We start from the raw sequence: 13,911 nt of genomic DNA, 5'->3' as shown, positions 1-13,911 counted from the left end.
ATTTCCTTTTTAGAGAATATCTGCAAAGCGGAATTGTTGCTTGCCTTCTGTATAGAGGTACTTAATTTTTTTTTTGAGAGAGACTTGTCTGTCCCTCTACCTTATACTAAAATGTTACTGTTTAGTCATCACAGATTTTTCCGTGTCAGATAGTAAGGAAGTGAAGTAATTCTGAATTTAGGCTTTGCAACATTTTAAGTGAAAATAGTTTATTTACTACCACTACGGGGATAATGATGAGTTACATACAGAGAGCCTAAAAGGTATTGCACACAGCAGATTTCTGATTAATCTTGGTTTCTCGGGAGCTCAGGTTGGAGGAGGAGGGTGCGTTGAACAGATGTTTGGAAACCAGCCTTTGTTACTTCTAGATTTTCATAAGCTCCTATTGATGCTAAAGGCTCCTTCAAGTGGGGCTGCTGTGCTGGGAACAAAAGGCCTACCACTCGTGACTGACAGGCTTTCCTTTGGGCCGCAGGGTACATATGTTGCCTGGGAAGCAGTTTTGTGGCTGCTGGAGGGAACTCCACAAAGTGTATTAATGTTTCTTCACAGTTTTGTGGTTGGAAAGGCACCTTAGAAGTAGTGGTGACCCGATTATTAGGAGAGCACTTTCTCAGGTGAGGCAGCAAGATGTTGCAGGTGAATAGTTGAGTCAAGTGGCAGCTGAGGGGAACTCTCTTTTCAGTTGTCCCATGTGACAGGACAAGAGGCAATGGGCAGAAATTGAAGCACAGGAAGTTCCGCCTGACCGTGAGGGTGAATTTCTTTGCTGGGAGAGTGACGGAGCACTGGAACAGGTTGCCCAGAGAGGTTGTGGAGTCTCCTTTTCTGGAGATCTTCAAGGCCTGCCCGGACGCAACCCTGTCTAAGATGCTCTAGGTGACCCTGCTGAGCGGGGAGGCTGGACTAGATGATCTCCAGAGGTCTCTTCCAACCTTACTGATTCTGTGATTCTAGGATTCTTTGCTATATGCGGAAGCTGGAACATATAAAAAGGCTAATGTTTCTGATTTCTTCTGTAAAAGGCTGTAGTTGCTCTGTGTCTAAGGTGACCATAAGCCATCTGGTTTGAAATCTGTATTGAAGCTGCTTTGGTCAATGTGAATTAGGAATTCTGGGAAGAGTTATTTAAATACCTAACCTAGAATCTCAGCTTTTAAATATTTCTGCTTTGCTTAGGTTTTACTACTTTCTCAGATGGTTTAGAAAGCTGTATTTTTCCTGAGAGCTCCTTTCAGCCTTTAGAAAGCTGGGAACTAGGAAATACTCTGTTAAGAGATTTTACGTTGTAAAGGTACTACTACAGGAGCGTTAAGACTTTTGGATATGCACCTTCTCGTGGTGTCATTGCAGGGTGGCAGTCAGTCTGCCTTTTAAGACGTGGCTAAGGGCAGATGCTGCGTCTTTATGGTGACCTCTTTAGTCAGCTCAGAACTGTGGTTCCTCACTCGTCTGTGAGGAGGATGACTATGAAGTTTTGGGAAGCACCTGCAAAATGTAGCATGTGATGCCTTTATGGCAGGCTGTATCCTAATGGTTTGAAAGCTTAAGCAAAGTATTTTGCACTCTCATGGTCTCCATGAACCAGCGTCAGGTCTCAGTAGTTACCAGTAAAAGTTTCACTGGGAGTACAGTGAAGACAGGAACAGAGAGGGTTATAGCTTTGCCGCCTCCTCTCTTGTATCTCGTCCTTCAGATCCCATTTGAGAGGAACACCGCCCGGGTGAGGGTGTCTGGGAAGCTGTTGTCCAAACTGTGTGTTCTGAGGCCGCTCAGATGACCCCATCTGTTTAACTGGCACTACCATGGCTTGCTTACAGAAGTAAAGGAGGCCTAAGTGAAGCTGTTACGGGAAATGCACCTGGGAGGAGCTGATCCCTCCTCTGGTTGGGTTGGTGCCACTAGAAGAGTAGAGGCGGGTGTCAAATGGCTGCTGCTAGTGTTTGGCGTCGCTTTGACTTCTGCAAGAAAAGTAGGTGATGAGTACAGATAGGGTGAAAGTGGAGCTGTCCCCTGTGATAACGTGCTGTTTCAAAAGTGACCGTTATCCGTTGCACTTGGCACTTGTGTGTTGGTCTTTCTTGCTTGCTTCTTTGACATCTGCTGTCAGCTCAGCCAACAATAATTGGGAACTCCCTCAAAGTAAAGAAATGAGTTAAAATAAAAGGTACTTTGAACTCTCTGCAGCTTGGGAGGAAGTGTGGTGGCTGCCTTTTATGTGGGCATTTAGGAAATCTGTTCACTACCTGAGGTAGCTGAAATCAGGCTTCACTGAAGACAGGCAATTACTGTCCCTACCCCACCGCCGCCGCCGCTGTGTGCTGCTTCCCTGTGAGTGCCTGCTGCAGGAGCACGTAGGTTCACTAAGGGATGATCCCCTTGTCCATGCTTGCTTCCCATCGCATGTGGAGGAGCCCTAATTCTGGGAAACACTAGTGTCATCTTCAGACTGGATCAGGTGTTGCTGTTGAGATCCCCAGAGCTACAGATGTCGGGGGACTTTTCCACTGTAGCCCCGCTTCTCCAGCGGACAAGCGTGCCGCTCCTGGTGGCGGTAAGCACAGCTTGTTGCCGGGCCGCAGGAACGGCAGGCCGACTCGAGCCTGCTGGCTGTAGCATCGCGGGCCGGTTCCAGGGCTGGATTCAAACTTTGGGCTCGGCCTGTGGCAGGAGCGCTGGACAAGCGGGCATCGCAAAATGGCAAGGCCGTGGGAAGAGCGTGCTGACAAGTGCCTTCCCTGCGCAATCCGAGCGCCGCAGCCCTTGGAAAATGAGCGCAGCCTGACTGTCTGCTAGCGACAGGTGAACGAAAGCGAGTGATGCGATGGTTGCAATCTTGAATCTGTAACGGCCGAGGAAGCAGTTTTAGCAGAACGTTTCTTTTTCCTTAAAATTAATTGTTGTTTTTTTAATTGTCACCATCCTGCTGCTGTTTCAGGCTGTTTTGCAGAAGATAAGCTGCTTGCTTTTATTTATGTAGTTTCGTGCAAGATTGTGGCAGTTCAGAGTGAAGTTCTTTTTCTATCATACTGGCTAAGAATAAAAGTTTGAAAAATTAAGCCATCAAACAGAAACCTGCATAGTGGTATGAGTAGACTGTTTCGAATACACTGGCTCTCAGTATAAAATAATTGAAATGGCCTGAGGAAAAGTAATTTCATTTCAGTCTTTGCTCTTCAGTGTTTGCTTCTCCACCTCTTGTGTAACCATTCAATCCCAGGTGGTATCTTGACATGCTTTGTCTAGATGATACTCACACAAATGAAGTTGTCCTTGCTGCTGTCTGCAACAGCTAATCATTATTGAATTTTTGGGGGTAATTTGCACCTGCCAATTAGGACGCTTAGCCTCTTCATCTGATGAGCATCTGGGTTTCAGAGGGAAGTTTATGAGGCAAGCTGGCAAACCTGTCGCTTGCCTACTAAGGGTGTAAGCGTGCACAATTTTTTTTTCTGTTGTTCAGTGCTTGCCCAGCATGCAGACAACGCACCGATCAGCTGACCGTTTCCTGAGTGAGAGGTGGTAGCTACCTTAGTGCCTTTGTGTAGCTGGTTGGCGTGCATTTTAGGATTTATAGGCAGCACCCATGTGTGGGAATGCAAGTAGAAGAACATGAGGAAACAAGACCGGGTGTCATCTTAATACTGTGACCTGTTTCATGATGTTGCTTTTTTTTTAATTTTATTTCTTTATTATTCACATGCAAGAGTGAAACAGGAGAGCTATGTTAAGTATGTATATACTCATAAAACAAAGATCAATTTGATTGGGCAGGCAGGATGGAAACGTTGGCCATGTTTTCCTCGCTGTCGGGTCTGGGGAGCAAAGTCTGACTTTGAAAGCACGCTTAAAGCTGTTACAGCAATGTTCTGTGGTGGTGATGCAAAATAAATAGTAGTGTCTCAAATTTGGTGTTAGAGGACAAGACGTGATAAATTGCACTGCACCAAGAAAGGCCAAATGATCTAGTGATCCCACTTGATAAAATTATCCGATGTCTCTTGTTCTTTGTTGTTGCAGTACTTTACTGGCCTAGAGTGTGGACACAAGTTCTGTATGCAGTGCTGGAGTGAATATTTAACTACCAAAATAATGGAGGAAGGCATGGGACAGGTAAAGTCTCGACTCGCCCGTGTTTTTGGGGGGAGAAATCTGTGTACTGGAGAGGAATAGGAGAGAGAAGAGAAAATTCTTCTCTACTAAAATTAAAGCAAACAATGATTTTTGCAGAATAGAGTTCTTTGCAGCTGCTGAATGTGAAAGGAACTGCCTAGAATTTGTATATGCATCTTTGCTCTGGGCAGGAAGAATCATGCACGGTGGCACATCTGGGCCACCAGTGTGTGATGATACAGCCAATGTCCTATTTCTGCTATGGGTTTTAGTGAAGTCTCTGGCCTTGGAATTTCTTGTGATGCAAAGTGGGATTAACACTGGTCCTTTTATGACCTTTTTTTTCTTTCCTCTTTTTAGACTATTTCGTGTCCTGCTCATGGCTGTGATATCTTAGTTGATGATAATACAGTTATGTAAGTATGATGCGTTGCTACCTCTTGGCTTTTCTCTGTTTTTTTATTTTGTTACTCCTGTGTTATTCCAGTGGTCTGGCTTGTAGGAAGCAGCATAGAGGCTTTAAGGCAGCAGAAGGGTTGGTGCTGATTGTCTGTTTTGTTACTGGTATGTCTCTTAACTTCCTGTTTAGGTCTGGAGAAGCCATGCCATAGTACTTGCAGGAAAGGCTCCTTGGCTGATTTGGTCAGCATGACAATAGAATAAACACTAAGCACTCTTTAAAAAATCCTGTTTAATTGCTTTGTGCATTTTGTTTCACTAGGTTTACTTAGGAATTTAGGACTTCCTAGCTAGGTCAACCCACTGGTTCACCAAGTCCCACAGCTATAGTTAGTGAGTCAGAGGAAGTAAGTCCTGTGTACTGTCTGTAGGACGTGTTTTCTGCCCTCTGATAGAGAACAGTTGACCCTCAAACGTAAGAGTTGATGAAACTGGTATGTAAGCTTGTGTCACTTTAAGTTGCCCAGCTGTGGGTTGACTGCTCCTACATGATGGGGCAGTGAATTCCATAAGCTTCCCTTGCTTTTGTATTGGGTGATGCTATTGCATGAGTAATACCCTTCATAATACTAAACCTTGATTAAGTCCATTTTAATTCTTCATACCAAAAAGCATCTAAATAGAAGCTCATTCTCTGTTACTTTACTCTTCCTTCCTGGAGTCTGACTCATTCATTGATATTACTTTGCTGGTTTTGTATCACTTGTTTCCAGAGTAGTGACTTCCCATATTGCTTTGCATTAGTGGCTGTACATTAGTCATAAAGAAAGAGGAGGCTGAACAGAAGTGGAAGCAACTTAAGTGCCTTCATGCCCTGCTTGAGGGGTGGTTTGTAGAGCTCAGTGGATGGAAACTATTCTAAGAGACTCTTAATTTGGCATGGTATCTCGAGTGACTGACTTGAAATTTTTGTTTACTGGAGTCTGAATGTAACTTGTGGTGTCACACAGGCTCAACATGGAATTTTTTGAGTACCAGGAGACCAACCAGAACCAATTGAGAGCTAGACTTTGCTTATCAGTTGTACACTTTACACTGCAAATTTCTTCGCAATCCATAAAGTTGTTCTTGATTACATTAGCTTCCGAATAAAGGTGTCTTTTTGCATCTCCTCAGATAATGCCCATAAAGTAGGTTAGTTGAAGGCTTTGAAATCAGTGAAGGCAGTGGTGGTAACAGCTGTGCTGGCGTTGGTTGGTGCCGCTTGATACGTAGTGGTATGTCTCACCGCCTCTGCGTTTCGCTTTGTGATTTTTAGAGCAGAGAGCTCTACAGTGAGCCAGTGCAGGCTTCACCTCTGATTAGGTGCTGTGAGCTTTCTCTGTACCTAGAGATGGTGAGGATAGCGGGGGCTTATGGTAGTAAGATGACATCTCGGGAGGAGAGAAGAGTATTTTCTTTTAAAACCCCAGTGCTTTACGTGAATGGCAAAGATGATCTGCAGCAATCTTACGAGTTGGCATGAATAGAAATGCAAGTAATCCACCTGGGAAGTCCTACTCTCCCGTAGGTCCTACTCTGCTTAACTTTTCCTTTTTAGCTCCTTTCCCTCTTACAAAATCTCCAGCTCTAGTTTTCCAAGCTATACAGCACACAAGTTTAATGTGTAGTTTAATCGAGTAGATTATCCAAGCTTGTAATTTGCTCCCTTTCTGATACTTGCCCTCAATAGGGCAGTGTATCTCCAAGTTTCATTATTTCCATACAAGTCCAATTTTGGCAATTAAGATGGCTTTCCTGGATCTGTGAGTATTTAGCTAGTTTATTGTTGGTTTTCGTACTGTGCTTGATGCTGTTGAGCAGGAGGGTGGAAGAGAGGGTCTTTGAAGACCTTCAGACTGACTGAAGGTAATCTGTTTCCATCCCTTGTTCACCCTTGCTAATGCTGATGGTAATTGCTTTAACCTACGCGCAAAGTTGTTGATTTCATTAATAAGCAAAGCAGGCTGCCTTTAGCACGGGTGTCCTAACAGCCGCCACTGTCAGGTGGCAGCAGGCTGGTGGTAGTCTGCAAGAATCAGCCTGCTCGGTGGGAATGGACAAATTTGGGGTTCGCTTAGGGGAAGGCAGACGAGCGCTGCCTTATTTTTAATGTGGATGTTTTAATGTGCTGTGCATTCATAATGTGCCTTTTGCTGAGGTCACTAATTTAAGCCTTTGAGGAGTTAGTGGTATTAAAGCGGAACAAAAGTGTAAAATTTGCCGTCTGATAAAACACATCTTTCATCTTTGAACGAAGCTTTGAGATGCTTCTGAAAACATGTCATAGTGCAGTGCTTTTTCCTGAACTTAGTTGCCAGAAGAAACCAGGAGATAATGTTTTTTGTAAGCAGTTTGCTTTTCCACCCTGACTACTTTGAGGTCAGTGCTCTGTTTGTGCCTTGGCTCGTAGAAGAACGAAGCCCCGAGGGTAGTCTGCAGGCCCTGGGAACGGAGCTGGTCTCTTGATTTGTCTGATTCCGTTCTGCTGATTGTCAGAAGCCAATAATACTCCTGGCAAAGTTCTTTAAGATCTTTGCCTAAGTGATGCTGGGGAAGTGTTGTTGAACCTAGTAGACTAGAGCAGGTGAGTATGGACCGTTCAGAGTTTGGTCAGCAAACAGTGAACAGTGTGCTAGGTGTGCCCTGGTTAGATAAGGCATTACACTTGATTTAAATTCTTGTTTCTGATGCATGCATAATACTGGAAATTCTATATGTGATGCTTATTATGCTAGAAGCTAGGCATGGAGTAAGAAATTGCAGACTTGCCGTGGACACGGGCCATGATAAGATGATTTGACAGTCTATTCATTTTGTTTTGGCACTGGGACTTTGGTTGTCACGTGCTGTATTTATGTAATAACCAGCATGTTGTTTGTTGAAGCTCCCCAGACCGCTGAAGGCTAGGATTTCTGTAGCACTGCATAGTCACACGCACTGTTCTTTAATGAACATTGGCATAATAACATGCAAGAGTATATTTGATTCTGGCTGCACCTTGAAATGGATGGTGTATTAACTTCAGTATTTATACGTGATATGGCCTGCATAAAGCTGTATTGCACAGTCTTATTTAAAAGTACCACAAAGTGCATACTAGTCTAGCTTTATATTGTGAGTGTGTGTGTGTGTGTGTGTGTGTATATATATATATATATATATATATATATATATGCACATAGATATGTGTACATATACACGCACACTTTTGGTGCACATGTGTAGATATATAAAGTGTGAATATATATGCACAGAGTGTTTTGATCATAACAAAGATGTGTAGTGATGTTCAGCAGTACATAATTAAATCATTTAGAATGCATCTAGCGTCAGCAGTCCGTAAATGCCGACTGGATCAGTGCGGGAGAAAACTGATCACCGTGCTTTTGAAGGCTTCCCATCTGTCTGGTTTTCTCTTGCTCTCTCACTTCTGAGCAAGTTTGTTACTGCATGGAATGACTTTAATTTTAAATTAGTCGGTGTTGTGTGCACCCTGTATGATGTTGAATTTAAATCGATTTTGGTTTTTATGCTCCCTCTAAGAAAAAATCAACATTAACTTCTAAGCTGATAAACTGTAGCATTCCATTGAAATCCAGATAACACTAGGTCTACCAAAGTTATTAACACCACAACAGTTGTTCTGAAGCTTTTAAGAGGTTTGCCAAATGCGCATATTTAAAGTGAATGAACTAATGAAACTGTTTCCTCTGTTTCTTGGATTCTTCAAGAAAGTGTTTAAAACAAACAAGAAAACCCCCAAAGCAACAGGTTCAGTTTTCTTGAACTGAATGATCTTTTTTTTAATGCATCTGAAATTAGTATTGGAAGTTAAATGTAATATTTGTAGGTGTAACAAAAAAATATAATAAATGAGTACAGAACAGGTAAGTACAAGAAAGTACCTGCAAGCATAGAAGGAAAATATCAAAATCATTCATCTGTTTTAACTTCTTGGTTATTTGTGGAAAAAGTGAATTTGCTACTACAATGACTTTTCCATATTCTTCCCTTCCACAGGCGTCTGATCACAGATTCAAAGGTTAAATTAAAGTACCAGCATTTAATAACCAATAGTTTTGTAGAGGTGAGTTTGCATTTGAAATTTTTAATAGCTTCAAGAGTTTTTCTTGCACACGCTCCAAACCAGGGAAGTGAGGATTGTGTGTTATTTTAGAGCAAATTATCTCTTGCATAGTCCATAATCTGTAGCTAAGAGTTAGAGGCTTTGCAGGGGATGTTTTATAGTCCATTGAGTTATTTGTGTAGCTATATTTGTAGGGAAACAAAACAAAAAAAATCTGCAGAACACCTGGAAACCTATTATGTTCTTGGAAGCAAAGGATATAGTGGGATTCTGTAGTGATATGGGAAACAGTTGTAGATGAGATTGCAGGAGGTGCTCAAGTTCTGAGAAGCACTTAACATTCATACAAGGACTGTAAGTATTATCAGGGATACTTCAGACTCAAACGGGGAAACATTATAAACAAGAATATGCCTTAAACATTTGCCTTTTGAAGCAAAATTGTAAAATTAGTTTTAGCAAAATACTAATAGCTTCAGAACTTCAAAATAAAAACTAACTGAGAAGGTGCTTTGGAAGGTTGTCCGCTGTCCCCATTTCCATATTGTACGCATTTAGATTCACTTTAGAGCCTAATGTATATGTCACTACTTGAATCAAACCTTCACAAAAAAACAGTTTGAGGTGAAACACTGGAAACACTTAATTGCTAGACTTTTGATGGCCTTTTGGTCTGCAAGCAGACCTGTGTGTGGTCACAGTAAAGATAGGATTCAGTTGCCTTCTAGATAGTTTTGGATCAATTCATCAAATGCAGTTTTAGGGCTCTGACTTGCATGCACTGAGGCAAACAGCTGTGGAGGCAAAAACCTGTCCTCCCTAAATATGAATAACCTCCTTTCTCGCTGGAAGAAGTGCAAGGAGTCATGGTAAAACAGGAGCGGGCAATGACATGATCTTCAAGGGGTATGAGAAAACTGCTTTTAAAAGCTAGTTACTGTGCATGATTGTAAGTGGTATTTCGAATGGCTTTGGCCACAGTGGAACAGAGATAGCTAGTTGCATACAACTTTAACAAATACTTTTTCAATGGAAAGCTTTGTAGCTTCCTCTTAAATGTGTTCTCTGGGCGAGCTACAAGGTCATCAGAAGTGTTCATACTCCTCCTCCTTATTCTTGGAGGAGACCATTTGACATTGAAGAGTTGACTATGTTATTCGTGCTTTCCTGAAGCAGTAAGAAAGTAAGTCATATTGTAGAATTGGTAAGGTTGGAAGGGACCTTTGGAGATCATCTAGTCCAAGCCTCAAATGAGTGGCCCGTAACAGGGATTGAACCCACGACCTTGGCGTTATTAGCACCATGCTCTAACCAAGAAAGTAAATGCTTGGAATAAGGAGACAGCGCTTTTGGTACAGTGGACTGGTAAGACAGGAAGAAGTTTAATCGAAGATCATAGTTAAAAGGATGAAAAAGAGTGAAGGATTAAACTCCTTGTGCAGCATCTTTTTGCCATTATGGTTTCTCTTGCTTTATTTCCTAGTGTAATCGACTGTTAAAGTGGTGTCCTGCCCCAGACTGCCACCATGTTGTTAAAGTCCAATATCCTGATGCTAAGCCCGTTCGCTGCAAATGTGGACGTCAGTTTTGGTAAGACCAATCAAGTGAAAGAATTTGGTGTTGCTTTTCACTTAACTCTTTGAATGCATATTAGTATGCATTTTTTATAAGTTTATATGGGGATATTGTGTTAGATGGTGAGGAAGCATGAGGGTGGAGTGGCCTTTATAAGAAGGTAATAAATCTTTTGGGTCCTTCAGCTGCACACATACTTCTCTGTCTCCCTGAATGTGCAAAACGAGCCCTTCGCATGCATTATTGCCCCCAGTGAGAACAATTATAAATGGGGAGAAAACTCCTGGGATTACTTTTGTCAGCTGATAAGTTCTTTTAAAGAAATGTTTGAACTCATTTTCAGCCAACAAAACCTGTGCAAGGCACTGTCTTAGTTGTTGCATTTTCTTGAGTGTTTTGTCAGTGATATGTGAAATAGTATCTAGGCTTAGAAAATGTATTCATAAATACTGGTGTTTCACTTGAAAATGGTGAACCAGAATTAGGAGCAGCTGGTTGGGAAGGCCATCACTGCGTAGCTGTTGCCTTCTCTGTGTCTCAGGGCCTCATCTGACATAGAGGCAGGCCTGGCCTTTGACTGAGAGCCTGCAACTGAACTGATGGTTTCAGATTAAGTGAGGTTCTCGACACACTTCTTGAATTCTTGAAAGCACTGTAGAGAGTCAAAGTGACTTTAGATGTATAGTTAGGACTGGCTGTACTCTAGTAGAAAAAAATAGATGAAAACCTCCATGCTGTTAACTTAAAGTACAGTTGTCTACCTTAATGACTAAGTTCTCCGTTCTTTCACTTACAGCTTTAATTGCGGTGAAAATTGGCATGATCCTGTTAAATGCAAGGTGAGCACGTCTAAGTTCTTATCTAAATATATTACTTTCAAAAGTATAAAGTCAAGCTATGTGCAAGATACCTAGCAATGCATCACAAGCTTTCTGCTCACATCAAGAGCGATAATGGTTCACCTATTTAGATCATAGCATGAGGAGAAGCAGCTAAATTGTACTGGATGCCTTCAGTGGTTGACCCCGAAGTCTGCCTTCATAAGGACCCAGCAACTCGGATGTGTTGGGAAATGTTTGGAGGAGGAGTCTGTTACAGCTGTGACCTGAAGAAGCAGAAGAATCGGTGGCTTCAGAAATGAGTGCTTCACTTGAAAGAGTGTTACTGTGTTTCTGTAGGAGTTCAGTGCTTCAGCAGGCTTGCGATTTGTAGTGCTAAAGTAATGAATCTGGACCTGGTTCTGGGAGCTGCTGCCTTGCAGCAATTTCTGAAGCTGAGCTGGGCCATTTTTTTCATGGAAGTATCGGAAGCTGTGGCCTGGGATTCTCTGCTCTAGACCCTGCACAGAGCTCAGGCAGACGTGTTTCATGCCTTGAGGACAGAGCAGTCTGCATTCCTAGTGATGAACACACAAAAAGAGACCTCCCTGGAGAGGGGGAAGGGAAACCTCAGCAAGGGTTTTGCATGGTTTTGTTAGTGTTTCCATAACAATGTAGTTAGTTTATTATCGAACAGGTGCAAGCAATCTTTTGCTTTTGCAGCTTGCATCCATTTGATGTTGCCATGTTTCCTCTAGAAAAAACTGTAAGGTGGAGAGTGTGGGCCTGAGTGGGCATTTTCAAATAGCTTGAGAGCGTCTCAAATGGCCAGAGTCTGAGAATGTGCAATATAAATGGAATTAGTCTTGCGAAGATTTAGATTAATGGAAATTTTTCTTGCTGGTGCATTTCCCCCCCCCCCCCCAGCCTCCCTTTCCTGTGCCGTGCTTAGGACTTTGGAGAAGTCTTATGACATAGTTTAGTCAATTCTTTCTGTTTAGCATTTCCTTAGAGTAGTTTTTGTTTGTTTTTCCTTTTCCTCTTTTCTTCACGTTTTGGATTAACGGTTTCACCTTTTAAAAAGTGATAGCTTAATTCTTCGGATGTGGAAATAGTCTTCATGCAACTTACATGCAAAATTTGAGACATTACAAACCTAAGGAAAAGTTTATGATATGGCTTGATGTAAAAGCTAGCCAGCACAGAGAGTCCGACTGCAATTTTGGCCAATTTTCGCTTTTACTGCTGAAGTGTTTGTGCTGAGTGGTCCCGCTAACTAGATCAGGATGGTGCTACAGGAAATATCTGTAACTAAATTAAGCTGGTCTCTTCCCCAACCCACTCTCCCCTATGTCCCCCCCCCCGGCCAAATAATTCCTAAAAGATAGGATTTAGGAATAGTGGTAACTGCGAAGAATTCTGATCCTATATACTCTTCTGGCATGTGTCTGTAGACACAGATTTTTATTTATCATAAGAAGCTTTGTGAATTAGAGATCATCCCATCTCACTGTGGCAGCATTCAGCTTGCATGCGGTTGTGGGTTCCTTAATGTTACCTTAATGTAAAAGCAACTATTTTGGAAACCCATGAAGTTCCTCTATTTAAAAGCAACTCTTCTCTTCATTTTTTTTCTCCCCCAACAGTGGTTAAAGAAATGGATTAAGAAGTGTGATGATGACAGTGAAACTTCTAATTGGATTGCAGCAAACACAAAGGTGAGGGTTTTTCTCATATTTTATATAGACAACAGATGAAAAGAAGAGCGGCAGCCTAATTCCTTGGCACTAGGATTACTTTTTTTTTCTTTTGCATGTCATTAGTTAACAGCAAGTATAAAAAAAATCTACAGTAGACTGAAATACTCTTGTTTAAAGTGGAAACAGCCACTACTGCCTAGAATCAGATGGGGTTCTTCAGGTGAAGTGGAGTTTGTTTTGATAAGAAAGAGTTAATGGGAGACCCAGTGGAAGCTCAAGTTTTGAGTCTTGGGGCCTCCTGCCTGGTGCTGATGGCTTTCCTAAGCAAATCTGTGCTTGACTCCAAGCGTGTGAAACATGTTAACAGCCCCCGTGGCTCGATTTGGCTGTGATAATTTACATCTGCCGTTAAATCCCCTGGGCTCGCCTTTTTAGGAGGCGTTCATTTCCGCTGGGCAGGATTCCAGATCGAGCCTGGCAGAACAGCTGTTAAGATTTTATTATGCAAATGTCTTGGTTCCAGCTAGCCCAACTTTGCATGAAACTTCAGCAAACTTCTGTGTTTGCTCAACTGGGGAAGAATAAAAACAAAGGTTGGCACAGTGGCAAGAAAACAAAGCAAGCAGATGCCATGGGAAGGCTGAGGGCAAGGAGTGGACCTGGGCCTCCCGACTGCCCTGCCAAGAGGGTGGAAGAAGGTGGGGAGGGTGCGAGGAAACGGCCGCTTTGTTTTCTTCGCTCTGTTGTGTAAGTAGTTAATGGCATTGTTTGCTGCCGAGCTGCTGCTTTCTGGGGCTCGCTGCGTGTTTTTTGTTGACCTGGAATGTTGCATTACGGTGAAAGCAGAAACACCCATTGCACTGAAATGCACGGTTAAAAGCACGCCGAAATTGTGTCGTCTCGGTTGCTTCTTCCTGCTCCACGGACTGAGACTTGTGTGACCTCTCCTCCGAAGCTGAACGTTGCCTGATAAAATTAACTTGGCCTTTTCTGAGGTAGGTCGGTTCAAAGATGTGTTGAAGCTCAAGAACGGAACCAAATTTGTTCAAAGCTTTCTTGCTCTTCAGATATTGCCTATAGTAAACCTGAAGAAGAGTAGCTGAGTAGTTTGGAACGGCTGGATGCAGGCACATGTGAAGCAGCTTTCAGCCTAGAGTAGCAATTATTTGGAGTA

The 13,911-nt window shown here is 42.5% G+C and overlaps 1 protein-coding gene across 1 annotated transcript in view; it reads left to right on the top strand.

Annotated features, from left to right (window-relative positions):
- ARIH1 (ariadne RBR E3 ubiquitin protein ligase 1) overlaps positions 1-13,911 on the top strand; it is a 67,178-nt gene that overhangs the window by 37,102 nt on the left and 16,165 nt on the right. The window contains exons 4-9 of the mRNA XM_062583311.1: positions 4,024-4,116; positions 4,477-4,532; positions 8,578-8,644; positions 10,128-10,234; positions 11,016-11,058; positions 12,684-12,755. Of these exons, the coding sequence (XP_062439295.1) occupies positions 4,024-4,116; positions 4,477-4,532; positions 8,578-8,644; positions 10,128-10,234; positions 11,016-11,058; positions 12,684-12,755 (438 nt within the window). The remainder of the gene's footprint in view (positions 1-4,023; positions 4,117-4,476; positions 4,533-8,577; positions 8,645-10,127; positions 10,235-11,015; positions 11,059-12,683; positions 12,756-13,911) is intronic.

The sequence above is a fragment of the Rhea pennata genome, chromosome 10 (genome assembly GCF_028389875.1).
Source record: "Rhea pennata isolate bPtePen1 chromosome 10, bPtePen1.pri, whole genome shotgun sequence".
Lineage (NCBI taxonomy): Eukaryota > Metazoa > Chordata > Aves > Rheiformes > Rheidae > Rhea > Rhea pennata.
This window is presented reverse-complemented; position numbering and strand designations above follow the sequence as displayed.